This window comes from Sinocyclocheilus grahami, unplaced genomic scaffold (genome assembly GCF_001515645.1).
Source record: "Sinocyclocheilus grahami isolate Dianchi unplaced genomic scaffold, SAMN03320097.WGS_v1.1 scaffold83.1, whole genome shotgun sequence".
Classification (NCBI taxonomy): Eukaryota; Metazoa; Chordata; class Actinopteri; order Cypriniformes; family Cyprinidae; genus Sinocyclocheilus; species Sinocyclocheilus grahami.
In genome coordinates, this window is record NW_015505262.1 from 1,615,248 (window position 1) to 1,640,941 (window position 25,694).

General features: G+C 37.8%; 2 protein-coding genes across 5 annotated transcripts in view; one reads left to right on the forward strand and one right to left on the reverse strand.

The window, feature by feature from the left end:
* Window positions 1-600: 600 nt before the first annotated feature.
* Window positions 601-1,972, reverse strand: LOC107586566 (baculoviral IAP repeat-containing protein 5.1-like). Of its 2 annotated transcripts, XM_016273989.1 has the most exons (5): window positions 1,765-1,972; window positions 1,512-1,621; window positions 1,232-1,349; window positions 948-1,055; window positions 601-850 (listed from the first exon to the last, which is right to left on the reverse strand). In XM_016273989.1, exons 1-4 carry the CDS (start codon window positions 1,888-1,890, stop codon window positions 975-977), a joined length of 435 nt encoding a protein of 144 aa, XP_016129475.1. In that variant the 5' UTR covers window positions 1,891-1,972; the 3' UTR covers window positions 601-850; window positions 948-974. The 2 variants fall into 2 exon arrangements, with proteins under 2 accessions (XP_016129475.1, XP_016129474.1); XM_016273988.1 differs by lacking the exon at window positions 601-850 and having other exon boundaries at window positions 892-1,055.
* Window positions 1,973-5,051: 3,079 nt separating this feature from the next.
* LOC107586538 (zinc finger protein 385A-like) overlaps window positions 5,052-25,694 on the forward strand; it is an 84,043-nt gene continuing 63,400 nt past the window's right edge. Inside the window, exon 1 of one of the 3 annotated variants that reach the window (XM_016273959.1) lies at window positions 5,052-5,263. In XM_016273959.1, the coding sequence (XP_016129445.1) occupies window positions 5,137-5,263 (127 nt within the window). In that variant the 5' untranslated portion in view covers window positions 5,052-5,136. Of the gene's footprint in view, window positions 5,264-9,644; window positions 9,689-15,115; window positions 15,623-25,694 lie in introns of those variants that run through there. The other 2 variants (XM_016273961.1, XM_016273960.1) reach the window with 2 other exon arrangements.

Genomic DNA, 25,694 nt, shown 5'->3' on the forward strand with positions numbered 1-25,694 from the left:
GGATAAAGGAGTTGATCGGGGCTCAGTGTCCAGAGTGTTGCATTAGACAGTAATCCAGGGCATAGGAAGGGGGAGATGGGATAGCATTTCTAATCCCTCGCCAACCCCATCCCAAACACACATGCACACAAACTAAAGCTGTTTATACAGTTATCACTAAAGAATGCCTCACATTTTATTTCAATGTATGGCACATGATTCATCTTAGAAGAACAACACAAAGACAAAATTTCCTAACGGACCATGTTTCTTTCCTGTATGCACCTCAAAACACTGGCAATCTTCAGTACCAGAGCCCACTGAGCCCTTCAGTGGTAGACTTGGTTTTTACCCACAGTTCTCCCCAACTCCACTACCCTCTACAGCAGGGATTCTCAAATCTGGCCCACAAGATCCACTTTCCTGCAGAGTTTAGCTCTAACCCTAATCAAACACACCTGAGTTTGCTAATCAATGTCTTCAGGATCATTAGAAAAATCACATGTAGGCGAGTTTGATCAGGGTTGGAGTTAAACTCTGCAGCGCATTGGCCCTCCAGGGCAAGATTTGAGGAACCCTGCTCTACAATGACAGATGTTATGGGGCAACAGTTGGTATTGAGAGGGAGGGTCTTAGGGCCATCTGCCCAGGGTCAAGTTTGGACGGAAGAAGGTCTCACAAAAGAGAAAAAGAGGCAAGTTGAGCTACATAGCTAGAATAGTGTTGAATACTTATGTTTTATTAAACCACTAAAACCTGTGGTCATCATTTACAGATACTGTAGGTGGAGTTAAAGGAGGTACAGGAATGCTTCCCAATTCACACATTGCCACCACGTGGTCCAAACAAACGGCTTCAAAAGAGTCCAAAGCTGTAGGCATCAGTGGCCAAAAAAATAATAATTCAATTATGTGGCTGGAACATAAAAAACATTTAATTTATTGGTGTTAAGTTCAAAAACAGTGTACCATTAAATAATTTAACATCACTAGATATCAAATTAGAGCTCTCAGATTTTTGCTAGTGGCCTCCACCTCATCACGAAAGAAGGCTATCTTCCTGTGACCCATCTTCCTCTGAGGGGGAAATCAGTTAATTAATACATTTTATTATTAGTACCAAAAAAACAACCATAAGTAATGAACATGCAATATTATGCTGGTAGACTACTATATGTGTGTGTGTGTGTGTGTGCACACACACACATGCGTTTAAAACAATATTAAAAAGAACACCACGAATGCATTCACACAATGTAGATGCGAAGCCGCTCCTGTTCCAGCTGAAAATACTCAATGGCTGTGAGTTCATCAAACGTCTTTTTCATATGAAGAAAGGCACAATTGGGGGAACGCTTGGCATGTTCGGACCTTAATGAAAGGAGTCAATAAAAGTGGTGAAAACTTTTCCCCTTTTCCACCCAAAGTCAGCAGTTACAATCTCAGGTTTAGCAACATAGAGAAATAGACAATAAGAGGTATGCTCAGAAAAACAATGGCCATAGATTATAAAGGTGTGCTTCAGGAGCTCACCAGGGGTTGTCTTCTGGCTCCCAGCCCTCCAGCTCTCTGAGACAGTAGAAACAGCAGGCTACGTCTGGCTCATTCTCACTAGGACAGTGCACAAAACCTGCCTTGGCCATCTGAAGAGAATAGAGAGGATTCAGTGGATCTTCATTACTCCTTTTAATTAAAGCAACAGTGGATTTGTAACAGTGCCTGTACTCAAAACAGTGTTGTTTATTATTAGCCTATTTCTCTCTTTTTTTTCCACTTACACACTCACCAACTCTGGTGTGCACTGGCAATCTTCTCGAAAAGGCCACTCAGAAAACGTCTGTAGTCGCTTTTCATAACTATACATCTGATTAAACGACAAAGGCCGGGAAGCACCGACTTCTGCGTTAGACATTTCTGAGGCACAAATAGATCACACTAACTCAGGGGTAGGCAAGTTCGGTCCTAGAGAGCCGCAGTCCTGCAGAGTACAGCTCCAACCCTAATCAAACACACCTGAACAAGCTAATCAATGTCTTCAGGATTACCAAGGCTATAGACAGGTGAGTTTTTTTTTTCAGGGTTGGAGCTGAACTCTGCAGGACTGCGGCTCTTTAGGACCAAACTTGCTTACCCCTGCACTAACTGCATCTCCACTCCATACCATAAACCTGGTTGAGTGTTTAATTGTTTGGGTGCTTTTGATTATTGATTGATGAATCGCTGACAGCTGTCAGAGGAAAAACGAGAAAGAAAAACATCGATGTAAAACGACATATTAAAACCTGAAATTGTGTTGTTACTTATATAGATTATAATTATGTATTATACTGTATTAAATGAATAAACCATTCGCACAAAAATTATAATGTTCACCGAAACTAGTAAAGTTCATGGCACACATTAGAATAAGTAGTGTGATGTCTCCCTCTGCTGGACGAACATAAACACGCACAAATTGAAATTCACTGAAAAGGTTTCGTTTAAAAAATAAAAAAAAGTCTGATATGACGCAAGAGAAAATAAATCTTTAGAGCTTTTTGAAAAACTGCTAAAAAAAATATTTGATAAAAGTTTTGATTAATTGACTCAAAAAAGTAAATCAATGTGAATATCAAGAAAGTGAGTGTTAAAAAAGTGTATAAAATGTATAATATTATTATATCATGCCGTTTTTCATAGGACCAGAAACTAAAAATATGTTCATCATCATGGAAGTTTATTCACATTATATTCGCTTATACATTATATTCGTCCCCCCCCCCACAATATATATATATATATATATATATACAGTATATATGATGCTATTTCCTAGGAACAAAAATCATGAAATGATATATAGTTTTTAAATCTTTTTGGATAAGTTGTGAGTGCTGTGCCATTGCATCCGACTTAATTACAAAATGTTATTTTACAATATGCTATAAAACCACACAGTTTATGCTTCGGAATGGAGACCTCATGTCAAGCATAATCCTTAACAAGCCCTGTAAAGACTCCTGTGTAATGTAGTTAACCGCTACAGGCTGCACACATAGTTCTGCGGTAGAAATAGAAGATTCCCCCAAGCTGCACATCATCACACATTTACAAGACAAACTTTAGCCTAGAGGTCTCAGTAAGCTGTGTTCCTTCTTACTTGGACCCGACGAATTACCGTAAGCCAATACATACACCATAAAGTGAGAGTGGCAGACATTATTGGTTTGTGGTGTGAGTGTTTGGAAGCTGTTTATGACGGGTGGGTATTGAGAGAGGCCCTGTTGCTTTCACCATGCTCTGTAACTGTATCTTACTGCGCCTGGCTGCTGAAATGTGCTTACTGCTTTAAAAAAGCGGCCCCTCCACCCCTCTCTGCCCTTCATCTAGGAACTTCCCTGTGACTGTTGGTTTGTGCGTCACAAACAAATTCTGCTGTTAATATGTTAATCTGTCTGAAAGGTGAATGTGAGATCACTCAACTGGGATGATCATATTAATACTAAAGGTTTTTCCGTGAAATGATTTGTATGATTCTGAGATTTTGAGAAGAACCGCGGCTTCTTGTTCTCTCTTTTGTGGTGATAGTTTGTCACTTAATATTCAGTCTAGAGTTTGACACCAGACATGACATTTGCCATATTCATTTCAGGCAAGACCCCACACCAGAGCTGACACTCGTTTGCAGTCGCCCTCTCAGGACTCATCCTAGACGTTAAGCAGGAATACATCACCATCAGCTGTTGCACGGCCTCCATCTCTGTGGCTTGGTCAAAGCCACAAAGTAAATACTTCTTCCAAGCCACACTCTAGATAGAACTGACTGGAATTATTTTGCATTGCTGAAATGAAATAAAATAAAATAAAATAAAATGTTTATTTTATCCATTGGCTTTTTCCTTTACTGCACAGTACACTGAAGATCTGAAAGGAAAGTGGAGGGAGAGGGATAGGGACATGACCCAGAGCAGAACTGAACCTTGATCAGCTCCCTATCTGTCATGTGCCACAGCTCTAACATGACTGGAATTTTCCTGATATCCTTCTCCAGTTGCAAGAGATGTAAAAGGCAGAAGATTGTGGTTCCATTTTATTTATTTATGGGAAGATAAATAAACAAATATTAATTAAATTAAATTATATTTAATAATAATAATAATAATTCTAATAATTATTATATTTATTTATCACGATATCATTAGTAAAAAGAATAATTGTTGTTTTTGAAAGATAAATAAACAAATAATAAATACATATCACATTTTAAATAATATAATAATAATAATTATTATATTATCATAATAATTGTGATTATGATTATTTATTCATTTACATTTTTATAACCCAATTATTGGCATGACAGAATTAAATGCTTTTATACATTCTTCTCTTAAGAGATGGATGTGACAAAATTTTGTCACAATTGAATTATTGTGAAGCTCTTGAGATGTATGCATATTTAAGTGTTCATATGTACAATCTCGAATGGATGGAATTGATTGGATATACTTTACATGGCTTAAATGTTCATATTATTCACTGGCTTTTTCTTTTACTGCTGAATTTTCCTGATATCCTTTCCCAGTTGCAAAATTCCCAAACTTGAGTGGCACCATTGACATAGTAAGCAAAACATAGTGGTTCCATTTATCATTTTTGGAGCTCTAATGTAAAAATCATTTGTTATGCAATGACAAAGTTGCCCATATTATGAAATAAGACCTGGATGTACCAGTTGGATTGGTCACTCCACTCCTGGGAAAGATTAAAGCCGATTACATCTTCCCAGCTATCAGGTATGTGTCTCATATTGCCCAGCCTATACCTCTCTCCCTCTCCATCCCAATCCATCCTTCATTGACACTGGACTTTTCGCTCTCTCACTCTCTCTCACCCCCTCCCTCCTTCTCCTCTTCGTTCTCCTCCTCTCCCTTTCCTCACACGGTTGTCCTTACTTATTAAGGTCCTGGTGTGATTATCTGCTGGAATCTCTTGCACTTGTCCTGTATTCTCAGTGTGGTGAGATTGAGAGTGGGATGGGCTAAAAGAGGGAAATGCTTGTCTCTACATGACTATGTGATACTTTGTGCAGGAGACACTCCCGTAAGTTCATCAGGACTATTTTGGCTCCAAATATCCCTGGAGCCTCAAAAAACCTGGTCCGGACGCTCTGTTGTTCATGCCAGCGAAGGATTCTACGGGGAGTTTGAGGTGTCAGGGTGCCAGTGGAAAGACCCTCGGAGGCAGAAAGAGGAGACGAGAGGCAGGGAAACAGTCAGAGGAAGAGGGTTTAATGTGGGGTACAGGTAAGAACATCCACTAATATCTATTTCTGTTTGCAGTCTCAAGTGAACACATCCGTGTGCAAACTTTTCCCCTGGAGATCCTTTTTGCTGCATGGGCAGAAATGTACAACATTCATGTTGCGTATATTCAATCAGCCTAAGCCAGTATAACACTGAAGCTGATTTATATTTTCAGGGTTAAAATTATTCATGTACTATGGCATTTACAATATATATATATACATAGCATGCAAGACATAGATGAATAGTTTAGGAGTTGTGATACATCTCATGGAGTTACAACAGTCTATGACCAGCATCTAGTCTTCCTAATTTAGTCCTGTCAGTGTTGTCATTAAAAAGATTTGATTTCGAATGAAGAAGTACATATTTCTCCTGGACCTCTGAACTGGCATTTTCTGTAGATTTATGCTTTCTCTTGTTTCTTCACTAGTAATAAGAAAGCTGACGTTCAACAGCTTTGTCACAGTGTTCATTATTCTTACCAATAAAGCTAAAATGAGTTTGATCTGAGACGTGCAAGCCACGAAAAAGCAGAGCAATAGATGTATTGTATGTGTGTGAGTGCACATGCCTGTAGGCTTTGTGTTAATGCATGTGTTTGATTGAGTGTGCAAACAATTTCAGAAGAAATATTGCCCACAGCTGCATGTTAATGAACTATATTCTGTCAAAAAATACTCCTGGAATGACCTTTCAAATGTACCTTTGCTCATTTGATTTTTCTTTTTACCAGTGTGAAGGACATAGAAAAGAACAAACCTGTCAAGAACCATTTAAATGTTTTTTTTTTGGGGCAACTTTTAATACCTGTACTGGAAATAAAATAAAAAGAAGCTTAGCTTCGAAGGTCAGCCTATTCTTTTAGGACTGAGGCAATGTACTTTTTCATATATATGTGTGTTTGTGTGTGTGTGTTAATTTATTTAAATAATTATTAACACTAATAACAGTAATAATGTTTTTTATATTATTTATTGTTACTTCGCATATGTTAGTTGTTAAACTGACTTGACAAAATGAGTAACTTTCATGTGATTTTTCAATGCCTTTGACACAGCAATTGTCATAAATTAGATTATTGTGAAGCTCTTGAGATGAATGTGTGCACATGTAAGTGTGTATACGTGTAAGCGTCTATATGTACAAGCCTGGATATTTGCTGAGATACAGTGGGTACGGAAAGTATTCAGACCCCCTTAAATTTTTCACTCTTTGTTATATTGCAGCCATTTGCTAAAATCATTTAAGTTAATTTTCTTTCCTCATTAATGTACACACAGCACCCCATATTGACAGAAAAACACAGAATTGTTGACATTTTTGCAGATTTATTAAAAAAGAAAAACTGAAATATCACATGGTCCTAAGTATTCAGACCCTTTGCTCAGTATTTAGTAGAAGCACCCTTTTGATCTAATACAGCCATGAGTCTTTTTGGATGGGTGTAGACATGGTATTAGGAGGCTCTCTGTCTTCTGCCAAAGGTGTGAAATTAGCATCTCTGTGTGAGAGAGAGTGACAGTCAACTTCAACATTTCCCTCATACGCAGAGCTGGAAAAGCACACCGGCTATCCAGTTGGAAATGTCTCATCCCTCCAACAGCTTTCTAGAAATCTATCCTTTTTGTTGCACAGGAACCTAACTGATATGGATCCACTCTTGATCAATAGTCTAATTTTAGTGTGATTATCTACTGTCATGCAAACGGATACTCATATGCCGGCTGCTGGCTCTGTGCTTTTCAAGGACATTGAAGAGGAACCGTGAAGGTCTCACGCATATTTAATGAATATCAAAATAAAACCCTTTAAGCTTGCACTAGGCATGCATTATTTTTTTCAATTTTTCAAACTAAATTAGATTTGATATATGTTGGAGACAATGCTGACTATATAAAAAAGGTTACTTGAACAAATCGACACAATGTGATAAACTAAATTTTGAATGTCAGATCAACACCTTTATTTATATACATTTTATTTCCTACTCATATAGCTGATGTTTTTTGCACTTGCACTTTAGGTCTATGTTATTTTTCATATGGTGAGCTGGACCCTGGACATCCCTTTGACCTTTCAGCGCAGTCTCTAAATTCACCACCCATCCGCAAGCACACACTGCTGTTGATATAAACGGTATGTTCTCAGAGCACATGGCACATACGCTGCAGCTCCCTCAATGCATAAAAGTCATGATCAGTTTAACAGGAAGAAAAGAAAGGAAGGAAAATCTTAGAGATAGGCTGTGAAATACATTCCCCATCCAGCCATCCCAGAAATGGCCTGTATGAAATCTGCGAGACATAATTCGAGACATAATGATGACTGTAGCTGCTAGTGCTGATTTGAATAATTTAATACTTTAGAATGGTGATTTAAAGAATACACAATTTGTCTCAGTATCTTTATAAGAAAAAAATGAGAAAAATAAGAAATTATTTTCTAGTTATTTCTGAGAGGAAAATATCCTACACCATTTCTGTATATCGTACACCAATTTGTTTGTCAGTGTACATCGCTAAATCATTGACTAGATCTTTTTGCCCATTAAATTTTACTATGTGTTATCAGCTGATTTTTGTGACGCTAAAAAATATTGAGTTGATTATCCTTTGATATGATGCACTGACTGTTTTCCTTTCCAGAATTTTTTTCTGTTCTTAGTAGAATGTTGAGAATTGATTATGAAGAAATATTTGTTAGTACACAGACTTTTACTACTTCACCCTATCCCTAGATATACTGTATCTATGTCTGCTGAACTGGCCAACTCAGAGTCCAGATTTCATTTATTGTGCTCTGGTCTCTCATTAAACACACTAAAAATAGAACCTCAATATTCCAATATATCCACGGGCCTCCAGCCAGACAGGGAAGCCTTCACAGTGTCCCTAAAATGTTTTTGGCCCAGTCTAGCACATGGAGTCTTTCCCTGCAGCTGGGCAGTAATCTCACCACGGAAAGCTCTGTTTCTCTCTCTGGCTCTTGATGTCTCTGCATCTAACCTGGTCCTGTGTGGTGTTTAATTTTGCATGCTAGTTCCATGTGTGTGTGTGTCCCAGGTTTGTGTCCCTGCGGGACGTGGCTTGGTGCTTGCTTGAAAGGCTTAGTTTGCAAGGCTTGGTTCGCAGTCTGGAGGTGGTCCAGGCTGCTGTGCTACAGAAGTGTGTACGTTTGGGGATGTGACTCCCCAGGCTCTATGTAAAAATAGCTCTCTAAATAAACCATAATTCTCTGTGTAAGTGGTACTTTTTAAGAGGGAGGACAAAATATGACAGAGCAGGTATGCTGAAACCCTCAAGTATATTCAAATGTCAGAGTTACATAAACATCATATGACTATATATATATATATATATATATATATATAATGAAAATATGGTAGATATGTATATGATGCATTGAGGGTACATCTACCATATTTTCATTCAGATTAAATAAATGGAAGACACATTATTTAAATAATTAATATGTAAATCCGTCATTGTTATGCTGCAAGAATATGGATTATTCTTGTGTGTAATAGCAATTTTCAACCTGCAGAGGGCAGAAAAGCGCCTTTGCCCCTGCTGTTGGGGTTACACAGTGAGGAGCTTTATAATGAAATGGACTGTAGAGCAGGAGTCAAGGCCCTGTCCTCTGAGTCTGAGTGTGTCGCAGTGCAGGTTTATTCTGGCAGTGGGCTTTTATGGTTGACTGGTGGCAAGCGGAGGCATTCCAGCCTCTCTCTCACACACTCTCTTTCTCTTTGTCCTCCATTTGGTTGCAGGAATATAGACAGATATAGGGTTCACACAGCCGCACTTTACTTACACTCTGACTCTTGGCCTAGCATGGTCTCGTATAGGCCTGTGTCTAAAAAGGTGACCGGATTTCAAAAGCATTTTGGCAACATTTCTAGTTCACTGCTTAATGGATCATTAAAATGCCTACTTGCCCAGTGTTAGCTACAATCTATGAATTAAAAATACGGAGAGTTACAGTTTTGTGCATTTTGACCATGGTAAATATTGTGATGAACTGATTTCATACATTTTCAGAGTATAATATTTTTATTATACACTGATTTTTACAGTGACTCGATCTTTCTGCAGTTTACATCATTACGCCTGTAGGGGACGACAAGTGACTTTTTGTCTATTATGAAGGAGCGATTTATTCATTCGTTCAAAAATACACTTCATTCTGGAGTAAAAATCTTACTGTCTGAATTAGGAAAAGCATACCACTATACTACTTCTGCCATATGTTTATATGGATGAATTAGTATGCTAATCAGTTAATCGTTGAATCGTTCAATCACTCATCCGATTCGTTCAGAAACACTGAATCATTCGGCAGCGTTGTTCTGGCTTCACTTAGAACTATTTTCGTTTGTGGAGCAAAAACAGACGCCTCAACTGGAAATACCTCGACTAAAATGTAAGTTACTCAATCTTAACTTATTGTTTTATGAAGTGATGCATAAAAGTAGGTTAGGGCAAAGTCTCTTTGAGGTATTCTATAGTCTTTGCTTTGGTTAGGGTTATGTCACTTGCAGTCTTTAATTGGTCGATATGTTAGAACAGACTGCTGTTAGTTAATTCAGGATTACAGTACTCTGGTTCGTGTGATATTGCTTGACTATTTTATGTTTTAATGAGGATATGTGAGCTTGCTTCTCTCTGGGCGTGCGTGCGGCATTATCCCATAAATACAATAATGTGAAACTCAGCTTCTTGTCGGTTGTCATAACGATACTGGTCTCAGATGATAAGTCTATGGACCACCAACAGTTCGTTCACTGACCGTCTGATGCATTTGAACATTAATATGGCAAATCGCCAATTATAGTCTTTTGATGGTCAACTTCAGTGAAAGTTGCATGTGTGAATTACCTGCGTCTGGTCTCTCTCTACAAGCATGGAAGCTTAGTTATTTCAAAAACAGTGATTTTACCACCTCATTGCTGAGAAATATAATGCAGCGGTCAGTATCGAAGCTATTTTATTAATAAACGTTTCTGTGCGCCACAGTGTTTCTGTGTGTGCACTGCGCGATCTCCGTTCTCTGTGTGCTCTGGTCGGGTAGCAGACCTCTAGATCAAAGTTAAAGGGGCCATATGATGCGATTTAAATTTTTCCTTTCTCTTTGGAGTGTTACAAGCTCTTGGTACATAAAGAAGATCTGTAAAGTTACAAAGACTAAAGTCTCAAATCCAAAGAGATATTCTTTATAAAAGTTAAGACTCTGCCACGCCCCCCTAAAACAGCTCGTTCTAACACGCCCCCACATATCTACCTCACTATGTGGGAAGATTTGCATAACGCCGCCCAAATGTTCACGCAAAGAAAGAAGGCGTAACTTGTATTCTCACTGTAGTATTGTTGACGCTGCAGCAATGTCGTGAAGACGCTGTGTGCTTCGTTGTGAAAGCAAAACTACTTTGTTTGGTCTTCCAAATGAGGACACGACTACAAATACTTTAAACCGCATAAACACATTTCATTACACCAAATACACAAAATAATGTTCTTTTTAGCGGCATCATATGACCCCTTTAAAGCTTTGTTTGAGGCGGTTACATCTGTGAAATAGCTCATACTTTATATACGTATATATATGTGTGTGTGTGTGTTTGTGTGTATACTGTATATATATATATATATATATATATATATATATATATATATATATATATATATATATACAGTGGGTACGGAAAGTATTCAGACCCCCTTAGATTTTTCACTCTTTCTTATATTGCAGCCATTTGCTAAAATCATTTAAGTTAATTTTTTTTCCTCATTAATGTACACACAGCACCCCATATTGACAGAAAAACACAGAATTGTTGACATTTTTGCAAATTTATTAAAAAAGAAAAACTGAAATATCACATGGTCCTATGTATTCAGACCCTTTGCTGTGACACTCATATATTTAACTCAGGTGCTGTCCATTTCTTCTGATCATCCTTGAGATGGTTCTACACCTTCATTTGAGTCCAGCTTTTTTAATAAATCTGCAAAAATGTCAACAATTCTGTGTTTTTCTGGCAATATGGGGTGCTGTGTGTACATTAATGAGGAAAAAAAAATAACTGAAATGATTTTAGCAAATGGTTGCAATATCACAAAGAGTGAAAAATTTAAGGGGGTCTGAATACTTTCCGTACCCACTGTATATATATAATTACAAATAAATCACAATTATTTTAAAATTTTACAATAGTAAAGCAATAAGAATAAGTTAGGATCATGATTTTATGTAATTTTAATATATACAGTGGTGGAGGTAACGAATTACAACTACTCACGTTACTGTAATTAAGTAGTTTTTTCGGGTACTTGTACGTTTTTGAGTATATTTTTAAAGCTGTACTTTTACTTGTACTTAAGTACAAATTAAACAAAATAATCTACTTCGTTAATTTTAAATCATAGTTCGTTACTGAGTACGCCCACAATTTGAATTGATATTCAAACCTTTGACGGAACTTCAGTAGCCAATAAAAATATGATAAAGATCATTAAGGGACCAATAAAAGCCCTGATATCTGAACCGGGAAAAGCCGCTGCTGCGGCAGGTGAAGAGCTGATCACACAGTGAGGGAGCTCAGCATAATTTATGGACTCAAAGTTTGGAGAAATAAACTACATGGTAGTGTTATCATAAATATCTATAATTTTGATACCGATACTGAAATATCTGACACGGTTCCATTACTCATCTTATATGTCTATATATATATATAAAACCCTTTCAGTAAAAAAAGAAAAAAAAATGTGTTTTTCTTATTAAGTGTCAAACATGCTTAAGACGGTAATGTTTTTTCCTCACTACTTTTATGCCGTAGTGTCATTAATGACTCCTAGGTAGTCGTGATGTTATTCCGTTGTGCCAGAGCTGTCAAACACAGAAAGAGCTAATTGAGTGACAGTTTTGGGATGCGGAAGTTACTGGTTGCTTGTCATCTTCAGCTCTTTTTCTTGATGCTCTCATCTATCCATCCATCTCTTCACACCTGTTTTTTGATAGCCATTCTCCTCATGCTATGACCATACCCATCCTAGACTTAACACACACACACACACACACACACACACACACACACACACACACACACGTGCATCCCAGAGCCAGGGGTGAAAAAGGATCCCCATTCTTGGATTTCACCCTCTCATCATGACATCCATTAAAGTCCTGCTGGGTCCCAGTTACTAGCGGGTAGACAGCACATTAGCGCTTGGACCATTGAGCCCAACAAGGCCCTGCTCTGAATTATTGATCCCAACACAACTAATGAGGAAACCCTATCCCCTCTTTTGATGAGACACATACACATGGTCACACTGCTGTGTGAGCTCTGCATTGCCACACTGGCACACTGTCCAATCAACCTGTTTATCAGTGCTTTGACTTTCACAGGCTCAGATGGCCTCAGTGAAATGACCAGGGCTGTGTTTCCCAAAAGAATCGTAAGCATATTTAGATCGTAGAAACCATTGCCATTAATGGTCTCTATGATCAACTTAGGCTCTCAATGCTTTTGGGAAACACAGCCCAGGTTAGATGAGTGTGAATTTTTATATTGTTTTATTGACCAGTCAACATCTGATTGTGCATGGTCATTTCTTCAATATTTTACATTTAGATTACCTTTGGCATCATGCAATGCTCATTTAAAGTTTATCCTAATAATTTAAAATAATATTAATGATTTAATAACACTGTTAAATGTAATCTTGAGCAAATCACATACACCGTACATGTGCTTTACAGTACACTTTTTGTACTTTACATTTGAATGCTCTGATCCCTAAGTTTAGCATTTAAAATGATTTTGAGTTTGATGTGTATAATTTTAATAAGTGCCATAGTGCCAGGTTTCGGTTATCAGCCATGACATAACAATTATTGGCTTATTATGTCGGCCATCCCTAAAAATTCTATTGTTTATGCTGGTTGCCATCATTATGTTGTTCACTAGCAAAAATTGCTGGTTGACCGACAGAGCTTTGCTGGTTAAGATAGTTAAGAAGCCTAATTCAGAGTTAAAAATGCATTTAATTTTTAATTCCATTGCAATTTGTATTGGTATTTACTGAGGTAGAATTAAAATAAACTGGAATTTAAAATAAATTAATAAAATTCCTATGAATTAAGTTTTTAATTGGAAATGGAAAGTTTGTCGGAACAAATTTTGCATGATAACCTTGTTTGAAAACTTAAAAAGTTTAAATGTCTTATAAGAACACTTAATTTCCTATAATGCCTTTGCAGAAAATAAATTCCATGTCCTGTCATGCCAATTTAAATTTAATTTGACTTTTTTTGGGGTGTTGCCCATTCAATCCAAATTCACATTCATAATTTGAAATGCTGCCAATTCTTAAATTCAACATTTTGCCCTGGTAGGCATTCCAGCATCCAAAGCCCATCATATCTCAACCGGAGGGTGCTTTGCATTAGTTTTGTTGCCGTTTGCATCCACAGTTGACAAACTAAGATTCACAACCTTCCTCTTGACCTTTACAAAGTGAATGATTAAGCAAAGCTCCAATAATGAGCAGTTAATCAGTAAAGATCAGTATTAAGACCTCACCTGTATCAGTGTGTTTACCCATTGGTGTATCAGGGCACACACACAAGTCCATCCTCATTATGAGCTGTTTGCTCAGGTGCTGGTCTAATAGTGTGTTTGAGTGCCCTCTGGGATCAGATGACGGCATGTGTCCGAGTCTGTGTGTAATGCACCTGTAGTTTTATAATAATGGAGCTTTAAATGTCCAATTTCCCCCACCCTCCTTTATTTTCTGTCTCTGTGCAGTGCACTATCAAGGGTGTCAGCCAGCCTCCTTAGTATTCACATCCCCACTCGCTGACTTACTGCACAAGCCAGAGACAACAGAGAGGAGAGAGAGAGAGGAGGGAAAAGGAACAAACCGGAAGACAAAATAAAAGATCACAATGTTTCTAGCCCCTAGCTCAAGCATGCATAGTGTGTGTGCTAGTAAATGGCTTTTGAGAATTCATTTTTGATGCCTCCTTTCTTCTCTAGCCTTTTTTTAAATGTTCGATTCACCCCTGCAGCATGGCTTTCCTCCATCGGAAAGGCTGCCATAAGCGGCGAGCCGAATCACTTACATACCGAAGATGTTCAATTTTGAATTCTTTATGAGGCGCATTTCAACCCGACAATGACACGTTTTGAAATTGGCCCAGTTGTGCTTAATAAGACTGCGGCTTGTGTCGGCCTCTCTCTTTGTTAATTTCTCTGTCTCTCTTATTCTTCCTTCCAGTTTTTTCTCCGTGTCACTCCATGTCTCCTCATCCCTCTGTCAGTTTGAATTTAGTTTAATCTCCCCCTCCTCCTCCTCCTCCTCCTCCTCCTCCTGATTCCTTCGCTCTGTCGCTCTCTGTTCCATCTCTTCTGAACGTTCATTCTCTTTTCTCATATCTCCCCAAATTATTGACAAAAGCTTTGAGTAACAAATATTTCCTGCAACAGAAAGTCTTAAAGGAGAGCCTCAGGGAGGTGCAGAGGGCGTTAATTCCCTTACAACTTCACCGTCACAGGGGCCGCAATGGGGGTGAGAAGAGGAGTTAGAGATGGAGAAGTGGCAACCACTATTGCGACTGCCATAAACAGACCGATTTTGAGAGTGAAAGAGATGGAGGGAAAAATTGAGAGAGAGAGAGAGTGTGGCAATGATTCCATGCTTTCCACTCTGCAGGATGACAAGCGGCTGCTGCCTCTCCAATTGGTTGGGACTGCCACCAATCAGAGCGCAGACAGGGAAGGTGCCTTTAGGTTATACCCAACCCCAAAAACAAGAAGCAGGGAGAGAGAGTGATAGAGAGAAAAGAGAGAGAGAGAGCGCAGCACAGACACCGGCTTGACTGTGCTACCGAGGCATTTCTTCATGGTATCTGAGAAATGTTCCTGTTGAAGGGAAACTGTTCATCTTCTGTCTGCTGTAAAGAAGCACGGTGTGTCCCAGTGCACCTGCAAGGATTTTGGCTCATTCACTGACCAGGGCTCTGGCATTTCTGAAACACCCCCCTTCCCCCCAATCCCCGTCTCGGGACACTGTCCCACGTTGCCCTCTGACTCACCTGAGAGAAGACGGCAGAAGACCTGCAGATCCCTCCCCTCAGAATACTGCTCGTTCACCTGGAAAGAAAGGACATACAAGATACAGGATGGACAACAAATATGCTCTCTCTCACGCTGCGCTGGCTGCTTGACTCACTTCTGGTTTGGAAGAGAGACGCAGAGAGGAGTGCGGAGAAGAACTTGTGCTCCCCTGGATTAGAATTCGAGGAAAGCTGGTCCTGATCACAGGAGTGAGGCTTTTAGGATGATCTTGGGTAAGTTCTCCTTCGGGTCTTCTCCAAAGCTTTGTGTTAAGTGCTGCGGCACCACAGGCACTTCAGCTGAAATTTAGAAACATCAACTCTTTGATTGAGCCTCTAGCTCATAACTTCCTTATTGCCATTCTTTTCAACTTGTGTAAGTATTGAATCATAGTGGTTTCTTCAAGATGAATTTGGACTGACGCTGAAGGTCACAGTTGTAGCAGTGAGTGTTCAGCGGTGCAAGCTGTTTCACCCTTGGTCAGACTCCCGCTGTCCATTCTCAGAGGGATTTTGACACTCCAATATGAAAACGGAAAGGTTTAAGATCTAAAGAAATCAAACGAACAACTTCCTAAGTTGAACTTCTGTATAGTTGTACTTAATGGCAGGTTATGACAGGATAAAACGACCAGGTGTATGTTGATTTGTTGTTTATACCATTGTTTTCTTTGTGCAAATCTTTGTTTATTGTTAACATGATTACAGTTGGGATGTACCGCTATACAACTTATGGCCAATACTGATATGTTGATAATTATTTTAATGTTATGGCCTATTACAATAAATGACGGATATAATTTTTTTTATTTATATGATTAAATTATATTTACAAAAACACACCAAAAATAATTAAAATTACTAATTTCTCAAATTAATTTGCTGCAAATGAGTTTAGGCATCACAACATCACATTATTTTGGAAATTTACTGAAAATTCCAATACATTTAACAGTGTTGTTTATTGTTGTTTTTAAAGGCTAACTTCAAATGTGTGTTAGATTATGGCAAATGTAAAAATATAAAAATTTAGCTTGCATTATTAAATATCAAAAGTCCACTTATACAGTGAATAAAAATAATCTTTAATATTGGCAGAAAACCGATATGGTACCGATATCTCGTGCATTTATGAATTTGCAAGCCTTAAATCTTCTTCAGGAATTTATAATTCTATATATCATAAGCTCTGAATTCAGTTCTGGAATTAAACCTATTAATGTTGAGCATGATACATTTTTACAGTCTTTTGGGTGCTTCTGGAGAGTTCCTCCATTGCTCTAGGCTGTAGATGTGTGTGTGTGTGTGTGGTGACTAGAGGCTGCAGCATCTGAGCCAGCTCATATTCCTGCTGGGGTTGTGTGAATATTGCCTCTGCACTCAAAAACACAACTGTTGTCGTTGTGTGTCTTAGCTTTAGGTATTTTAGATCATAATAATGGGTATTTTTTAGTGTACCTGTAACATACCTGTGTGTTACTGTGCTATAAAAGTGTCACTGTGTGTGATTGGTTGTGTAATGCTCTGTGAGGGAACACCAGTTGAGGCCACATTGTTTAACGCATGCCTGGGCTAATTTAACAGCCGGGCTGCTACACTTCTCGTCTGCATTTTCCTCGGGGCATGTTTTCTAGGGAGCCAAGCATAAAGATTATAGGGCTTGTAATGTGTTATCTGTCTGCTCTATATGTGTGTGTGTGTGCGCGTGCGCGCATATGCCATTATTACTACAGACAGAAAGGATTTATAGTTACAATATATGGTTGTGCACCACAATCAGCCTCACGTTTGCTAAATATATGTCTTTACCATCTCTTGCATGCAGAATGGGCTGGCTTGTGAAATGTCCTCAGAATAGGAGGCTTTATATATGTCCAATATGTTCAAAAAAGTGTGTATTCGCGCCTCTTATATACTCTTTTTTTATAGACTTTTTAAGGATAATTCACCTAAAAATTTAAATATTGAGGATTTACTCATCCTCATGTTGTTTCAATAATAATGATTTTTTTTTCTTTTTTGTAGAATACAAAAGGAGATATTTATCAGAATGGACAGGGCCCAAGGATAGTCATGGTCACCATTTACTTTCATTGCGGGTAAATGGTCAGCTTGGACATTCTGCTAAACTTCTCCTTTTGTCTTGCACGTACACAAGAAGGTCATTTTTGTTACATCAGGTTTGGAATGACATGGGTGAATGAATTTTTTATTTTTTATTTAATTGTAATCATTAATTTGCATTAGGCTATTTCATCAAATTATTCTTTTATTTTATTTTATTATTAAATTATTCATTTAACTTATTTGAATTGACAAATTTAATCTTAATCCTCAGAATTTAAATTTTCTAACTCATTTTTGAAGGTGCTTTCCACCTTAAAAAACCTGCTTTTTATTTATTTTGTGTGTGAGGTGTTGCAGAATTGTGATGAGTACTTGAATTTGGTCTTGTTCAACAAACAGACAAGCACAGACGTGCTGCTCCGTTCCCATCAAAAGAGGCAGAAATTATGTTTGTGACTGGAGAGATGGGCTAATGGCTTCATTAACCCATCTGATTACAGCTGCATCTATTCAATCTAATCAGTCACGTCTGACAGAGGAATGTTTTCAAGCACTCTGACAGCATCTGTGTGTTCATTACCACATTTCCATCTATATACCTTTAAAAAAAAAATAAGGTTCAGACTATTTATAAATGAATACTTGATTTTTGTTTTTGCACAAGTGTGCTTTGTGCTTCTATGACCTCATGTTTAAAGACACATCTGCATATGATGTAAAAATTGCATTGCTGCATGCAAAGCTAAATTATACATTCTGCTATAATGCAGACCTGTATCTTAATTTTTTACTAATTAATTTGTTGTTAGTATTTTAAGACAAAGACTTTTTGTTATTGTGGTGACCTTTAGATTGCAGATGTATTCAGGACGCAATGTCTCTGCACTGTTTTACACTCCAGTAAACAAAAACGATGTCACTTCAGCAGACAGCACACTACATAATACAAGCTGTAGTGTGATGCAAAACAATCCTTTTATGAACTTCCTTTTTGGAGCAGAGTATGTGTGATGACTCATTTACAGTTCTTATCTAAATATACTCTGAATGACCTTGACCAGATCCCCTTCCTCCTTTTTATTCTGCACCTGCTTTTAGCCCTTTCACATCAAAAACAATAACTGTATTAGCATCCACTCCGATGCATGATAACGTTCTGTTTAGTATAAGCGAACACTGCAGTTATGTCATCTACAGTCGGGTGGATTCTGATTGGCTGTCAGTGTTTTAATTGTAAATGGGCTTGAATTGTCTTATATCTTTTTGTGTGTGTGCGTTTGAAAAGTGAGCAGGTTGAGACATTTGTTCCTAATGGTGGTGAAGACAGCTGACCCTGATAATGGGACATAAATGTTCTGTAGTATATACAGCAGAGATCCGCTGAGCCCCACATGACAGACCATACACTGCCATAAATGCACACATACATACACACATTGACTCTGGAGCCGTGGCACGCCGCCTGGTCCCCAGTGTTTTCATCGGCAGGACTGAGACAAAGAGTGGGGTTGGCTGCTGAAGGAGAGGTGAGTAACCTGAGCAACAGCACTGCGATGTGCATTCACTGCCGCCTGCCCAGTGTGGAATTTCCATTGTGGCCAGCCAGTCAGAACGCCCTCCCCCCTTTCCTCCATGCACACCTGCACACCTGTCTGAGCTCACATATAGATAAGTAAAGCTCTCCGAGCCAATTCATTTAAAGGAATAGACCCCCCCCAAAATGAAATTTTAGTCATTATTTACTCACCCTCATATAGGTCACAAGTGTTCTCATGTCACTTGTGCTCTATTTATTTGAAGCTGTATAGTAGCTTTATTTACATTTACATTAAGACATTTGGCATTTGCTTTTAAGGTATGCACTTTTAGTTTTTGCATTTCCTTGAAATCGAACCCATGACCTTGGGGTTGCTAGCACCATGATATGTTGTTTGAGCTTCAGGAATGCAGCTTTATGTGAGGAAAAGGCTAAAATGTTAGTCATTATTAACCTAAAATCATCTTCCCACAGCTTTCCAAGTTATTTTACATCTGTTCAACTTCATGTAACACAATCAGTTGCAAGACACATTTAGGATTTAACACCATTTTGCGGGGTTGCATCCACATATGTTTATGTGAATTTTGAAAAAAACGGAAACAAGTTTCCAAAATGTTAGTAAAAATGTCCATTTCTGGTTAGCACCAGTTTTCCCATATGTGGTGATTTTGGAATCTTGAATTTGGAAATGTTTTATTTGCAAATAATTTTTGTAATTTATTCGGATAATTTTAACGATTTAGTCAGAAATCTTTTTCCGGCATAAATGTATGGACATATGGATCTACTAATATTAAACCTGGCACAACATGCTTTCATGCACCATATTTGAATATACGCAAAAGTGAATGAGATTTGACAGTAAGGGAAAGATTTATTTCTATAAGTAATTTGAGATTTTGGTAGGTTTCTCACAAAAGGTGTCATATGACTTCACTAGACTTGGAATATAGTTCATATGGACTACTTTTATAGAACATTTAGTCATTTTTGGAGTTTGACAAGTATCCATTCCCATAAATGTTCACAAAATAAACAAAGAGCAGAGGTTTGAAGCAAAATGACTTGAGGGTGAGGAAATGACTAAATTTACATTTTTGGGTGAAGTATTCCTTTAACAGTAGTGTTTGAGCTTGGTGCAGACATTGCAGAAGGAAGGACTGAGAATATTTCTCTGTATTTACACATGCCGTCCCTTATTTGTTTCCCCTGGAGGGATCTGTTATGTTTTGTGACATTTAGGCACAGTGCCCAGGGTCATCTGATGTATTGGCTTGTCTCTCTGTCTGTCTGCATTTCTGACTTTTTGTTCGTTGCAAACACATCTTTCTTTATGATATGGCGTCCTTTCACGCTTCCTATCTACCTGATTATCTGTCATACATCCCCTCACCTTCTGTCTTCCTGCTCTCTCTCCTCCTCTCTTTTGCTACGGTCAACCTTAACACTCACCTGTCCCTTGAGGTTGTGAAACAAAAAATGTGTTTGTTTGAGAAGCACAGCATTTTTACTTTTTTTCAGCTCCTCTGCATGGCTAGAAGAGAATGACACAGCAATTATGAGATCTGTCCCCTAAAGCCCAGTCTGAATGCTGCATATTATAGTATATTAATTTAATCTAGACTCTTGCCCTTCATCTTTAAATGTACTTTACTTAAGTATGATGTACTGCACTGTAGAAAACACTAGCATATTTGTTTGTTTCGTTTTGAGCAACATGGCTTCTAACTGATAAGTATAACTGGTTAATAGCATATTTTTTACAGTTCAATCTGCAAGTCCAACCAGAAACTTCTCTGGTCTAGGCTGGTCTTTTTAGTCAGCCAGGTGTTCAGAGTTTTGCTGGTTTGCTGTTTAGAGAGTTTGCCCCTGCTGGCCAATAATGTAACTACATCATTATATGGGCAAAAGAATGTTTCTCCACTGATGGCTCATTACCAGTTACCAGTTTAATCTGATATAATATATATTTTTTCAATATATAAATTGCAATGGTTCTGATACATTATAATAAATGTTTCACCAGTGACCTTTTTTTTTGTAGGGCACTTTACAGAGTTTTCCCACTGTCTGCTGCCTTTGACATCACGGCTCATGTTTGCCCCTTAAGAGCACTCAACAGCCATATTTGTAATGACCAAAGTTATGTTCCAGTAACCTTTTAATTGTAAGCTGGGAATATTTAGGGTTATGATTTCTCCCATTCATGTATGTATGAGCAGACTGTCTCTGCTTTATTGTGCAGTGTTATGTTAGTATTATTTATATAGTATTATAGTTTTTTTTTTCAATTTGAATTTTAGTTTAAGTTTTAGTAATTTTGTTAGGTGATTGTCATTTTTATTTTTAAATACTTCTATATAACTTTATTTTTGTTTTAGTATTTAATACTTAAACATTCATTTCAGCTAGTTGCCAAGGCAGAATTTCTAATTTTCAAGATTTTTAAGTTTACTCTTTTTCATCTAGTATTTAATTTTTGTTTCATTCTAGCTTTATTTCAATTACTGAAAATTATTTTTATAGGTTAAGTATTAGTTAATAATAATAACAACACTGATATTGTCTTTGCGGTGTGCATTCTCGCAGTGCCATCAGATAATCTGTCAGAGCATAATTTTTTTGCCATTGTTTACCTTCCATAATTTTATAATTTTCCTTCCGATTGCCCTTTTGGGTTGTTCTTTTGGGGCTGAATGTGCCCACCAAGAACAGTCATGGAATTGAATGGGAATGCTAATGGCTAGCTTTCTCCAATCTTTACTTAAAGCACTATGATATTTTTCATTTTTGACTACATGGATGTTCTGCTAAGTATGCTAAGGCATTTTTAATTGATCACTTCCACAGTCTTTTGTAGCAGTTGCAGAACTTGTTAAATGCTACAGCACAACTGTGTAATGCTAAACATGCAGAGCTTGTCACACCTATGCTGTTCACCACGGAGAAACTCAAACTGTTCTTTCCATGCTGTTTTCCCTCCTCATACAGATACACTTTAGTTTGATTTTATGTGCAGTTTCACACCCATTAAAGCTAAACACCTGCTAGTGGTTTGGCTGAGCAACTGCTGGTTAGCCACTGCACATTCACTTCCCGTTTTATAACCTAATCAAACCTTATGTTCTCCACAAATGGTTTTGTTTTTGTCTCAGCTGGTGAGATTTCACCCCACAAAACCATTGAGAAAATCCGATATATGACAGAACGAGTCAGGAAACGTTTGAAGAAATGTGGGAACGATGTAATAAATTAGCCACGAGGAGGGAAATCATTACTCACTAAAACATCATGTGTGTGTGTTTTTCTCCCAGACAGGTCAGCTGCGTGCATCGTAGGAAGTCAGTTAATTTTTTCGCCAAATGGCAGGTTAACTGCACTTGAGCTTCACACTATGTGAGCGCTTACATCTCCATCCACCTCCCCTCTCTCCCCGTCAAATGTAGCCATCACACTTAGCCAGACATACAGACTGGCTGGGTGCTAGAAGATTGTCAATAGTGGGTGTAACAGACACTAATGAATTGCCTATAACAGGAGCTCTGGGAGGCGGAAATGCATTACTGGCTGTGTGAGGCCCAGCAGACTGAATGAAATGGTCCCAACTGTATCTTCATCCACAAACACACACACACGCATCACCTCATTCCTATCCCAAATGCATTCTCTAATGCTTTAAGCATAGTGCGTGTTACTGCCAGGTGTCCAGTAGAGCTGCACTTTAAAGTACACGGCCAGCCCTCTGTGGAATCATATAACACGGTGTGTTTTCTAACAAAACGCGCTCCTGGTATATGTGTTTGCTGTGATGCACATGGTCGACTGGATTCTGGCTTTGTTACAGAGCCTCCTTGTTTGCTTTACGGTTTATTTTGTTGTGTAGACAGGACTCAGAGAACAAACAAATCACAAAAGCCTGACAATACAATACCAGCGATGGGGTCATCCTTTGAATAAGGCAGTTTATGAAATACGCCAACCAGAGCGGATGATAAATACATTCATCCATCCACAAACAGCACACATTTATCAATAGTTTGAGCGCAAATCCCTGACAAATCGGAAGGCTGGATGAATTATGAAGCTTATATCTTCAGGTTTTGAGAGAGGGAGAAGCGTTTGTGTGTGTGTGTGAGGAGAGAAAATACAGTTTTTTGCCATTCAAGGAAAGGGCTGTAGATGTTTATAGCTGGTATTACATTGTTTCCCACTGTTGTTAATGTTTAGAAAAAGAGGAACAAAATCAATTCTCCTTGAAATTCTGGAAGGTCGATGCTTGGGAGCGTGGAGGGGGAAATGAGGGAGGGCTAGATGTGATAGCTTGCAGCAGAGAGGGAGAAATCTCTCCTCCAAGCCAACTGACAAGACTATTGAGTCTCTTAATACCATTTCTGGATGGGTTCATGCATGGAAACTGAAGCACTTTTTGTAAGTCACTCTGGATAAATGTGTCTTGCCATATGCCTTAAGGATAGTTCACCCAAAAATGACACTCCTGTCAGCCTGTATTTACTCTCATTTCAATTGATACATGTGTGATGTGTTTTTTTCTGTTTTCCTCCTTGGAGCATAAAAGAAGCAGAATATTCAGGAAAATCTTGCTTTTTGTCCTATAAAAATGTTTGGAATATTATCAGAAAAAAATTTAAATGCTACATTTCAAAACATGTTTAATAGCTAATTGTTAGTTACCATACAATATTTTGTGAAAAATGGTTTTAAAAGACAATTTTAATGTAATATATTGTAAAATAAAAAAATAGGAATTCCTGGAATTTTATGGAGAGAATAAAGTATATTATTTTTAACCAGGAAGTATGTATACTTATATGGTAAATTTGGAAACTATTGTATTGATGCACTGACAAAAAATGTATAAAGCTATAAAAGTATAAAGCATAAAAATATGAATCAACTTATAATTTATGAGTAAAGGGCACTACCACAACTTTTTGAATAAAAATTGTATTTGATTTTTTTTTTTATTTGTATTTTAATTTAATTTAATTCTTATTTTTGTCATCGCTTCTGTGCATTGCTGTTGCATTTTATGTTGGATTTTATGTTGTTTAGAAAATGTCATTTATTTAGTGTCTCCCTGCTGGTGCATTGGTGTTTATGCAGATCTTTGTTATTGTTACAGTTCAATTCATTATGATATGTGGCCTTAATGTTGCCTCCTGTTGTGCAATTTTTTACAGTAACAAAAAGATTTGAATGGTTAAAATGTATTTTTTAAAATAACAATTTAGGATTTAATGACATACAGTTTTGTAAAGTAAAATACATACGTATAAAATATATAGTCACCAAAATGGGACTTTATTTTATACCCATCAAAATTTAATTTGACTGGGAAAAGTGAGCTTTACGTACACCCAGAGTGCTTGATGTCAGCCAGAAAGGAGGCACAATAAAACTTGTATTAAGAAAGTAAATATAATCAGTTTTGATTTCATATTAACTTTAAATATAAATGCATTGTAGCTTATGTCTATTAAAAAAAGTCCTGGGTTCTCCCATAGACACATCCTGGGGGAAGGTTCAGTCTAAAGTTAAATTCATGCACATAATTTTTTTTTTTTTACCCTTAAGGTGTTGATCAGTCTGACAGCTTGTGGGAACAAACTGTTGTAGTGTGATTGTTTTGGCCTGGAGACTAGCTTGACCCTCCATCGTCTAGAGTTATGTGCCCAAATGTCACCTTATGTTCATTCAGGCTCCAAATTACTGAATGTTTATTGTAAGTCCATCATTAAAAGAGGCTGAAGAGTTTTAATGGGCTTTGGAGGCAGTTCCAGCTATGCAGGCTGGGCTCAGACCTGCCTGAATGTGTGTGTGTGTGTGTGTGTGTGTTAGAGGGAGATAAAGGGAGAACATGTGTCTGTGTGTGAATGTGGATCTAGCAGCAGTGTTTGAATGGGTGCCATAGAGTCAAACGCTAGCAGGTAGCTTCCTTGGTGAAAAGAAAAGTGATGCGCCAGTCAGGAGTTTGTGGTATGCACACCTGCACCTCCTCTCCTCTTCCCCTCCTCCCTGATTTTGCGATCTGGAAAAGGGCAGAGGATATAAAGAGACTGCGCTCAGACCTGCCCCTGCCCAGGAGGTAAACGCGCTGGTGTGTGTGCGCACATGCCTCTGTGGAGATTAGGCTAGGTACACCAGGCCCACATGGCTAGCCGGGTCCAACGATGAGTAAGGAAACCTTTCCAAGCAGTATGGCTGATATTTCAGCTTCCTTGCGTAGGTATATCCATGAATTATGAACACTTTGGTCTGCCTTTGGTCTCAAGTTCTTAATGAAAAATACCTTTTTTCTTGAGTAGAACTGCCCTCATTAGTAGTAGGAATTTTTATTAATTTAAGAAGAAAAAAACATTTTTATACAGTGCTGTCTTGGTTGATAGCTTTTTTTTAAAATAGGTAGATCTACATTAGTATTCCATTAGACACATTGATGAAGGCAAAGTGTCGAAACCTTTTTCTTCTTTATTAAATAGAAAATTATATAAATTTATTTGAGCACTGATCATGTTCTCTTTTTTTATTTTATTTTCTTCACTTATTGACTTGATTCTTTAGAATCAGTTTACCAAAATATTTGTTTAGATTCGTTCACTGATTCTTTCACTGGCTTTTTTTTATTACACCAGTATGTGGGTACAAGTGAGTGTGTTTTTTTTGTTTGCAAAGAGTGAG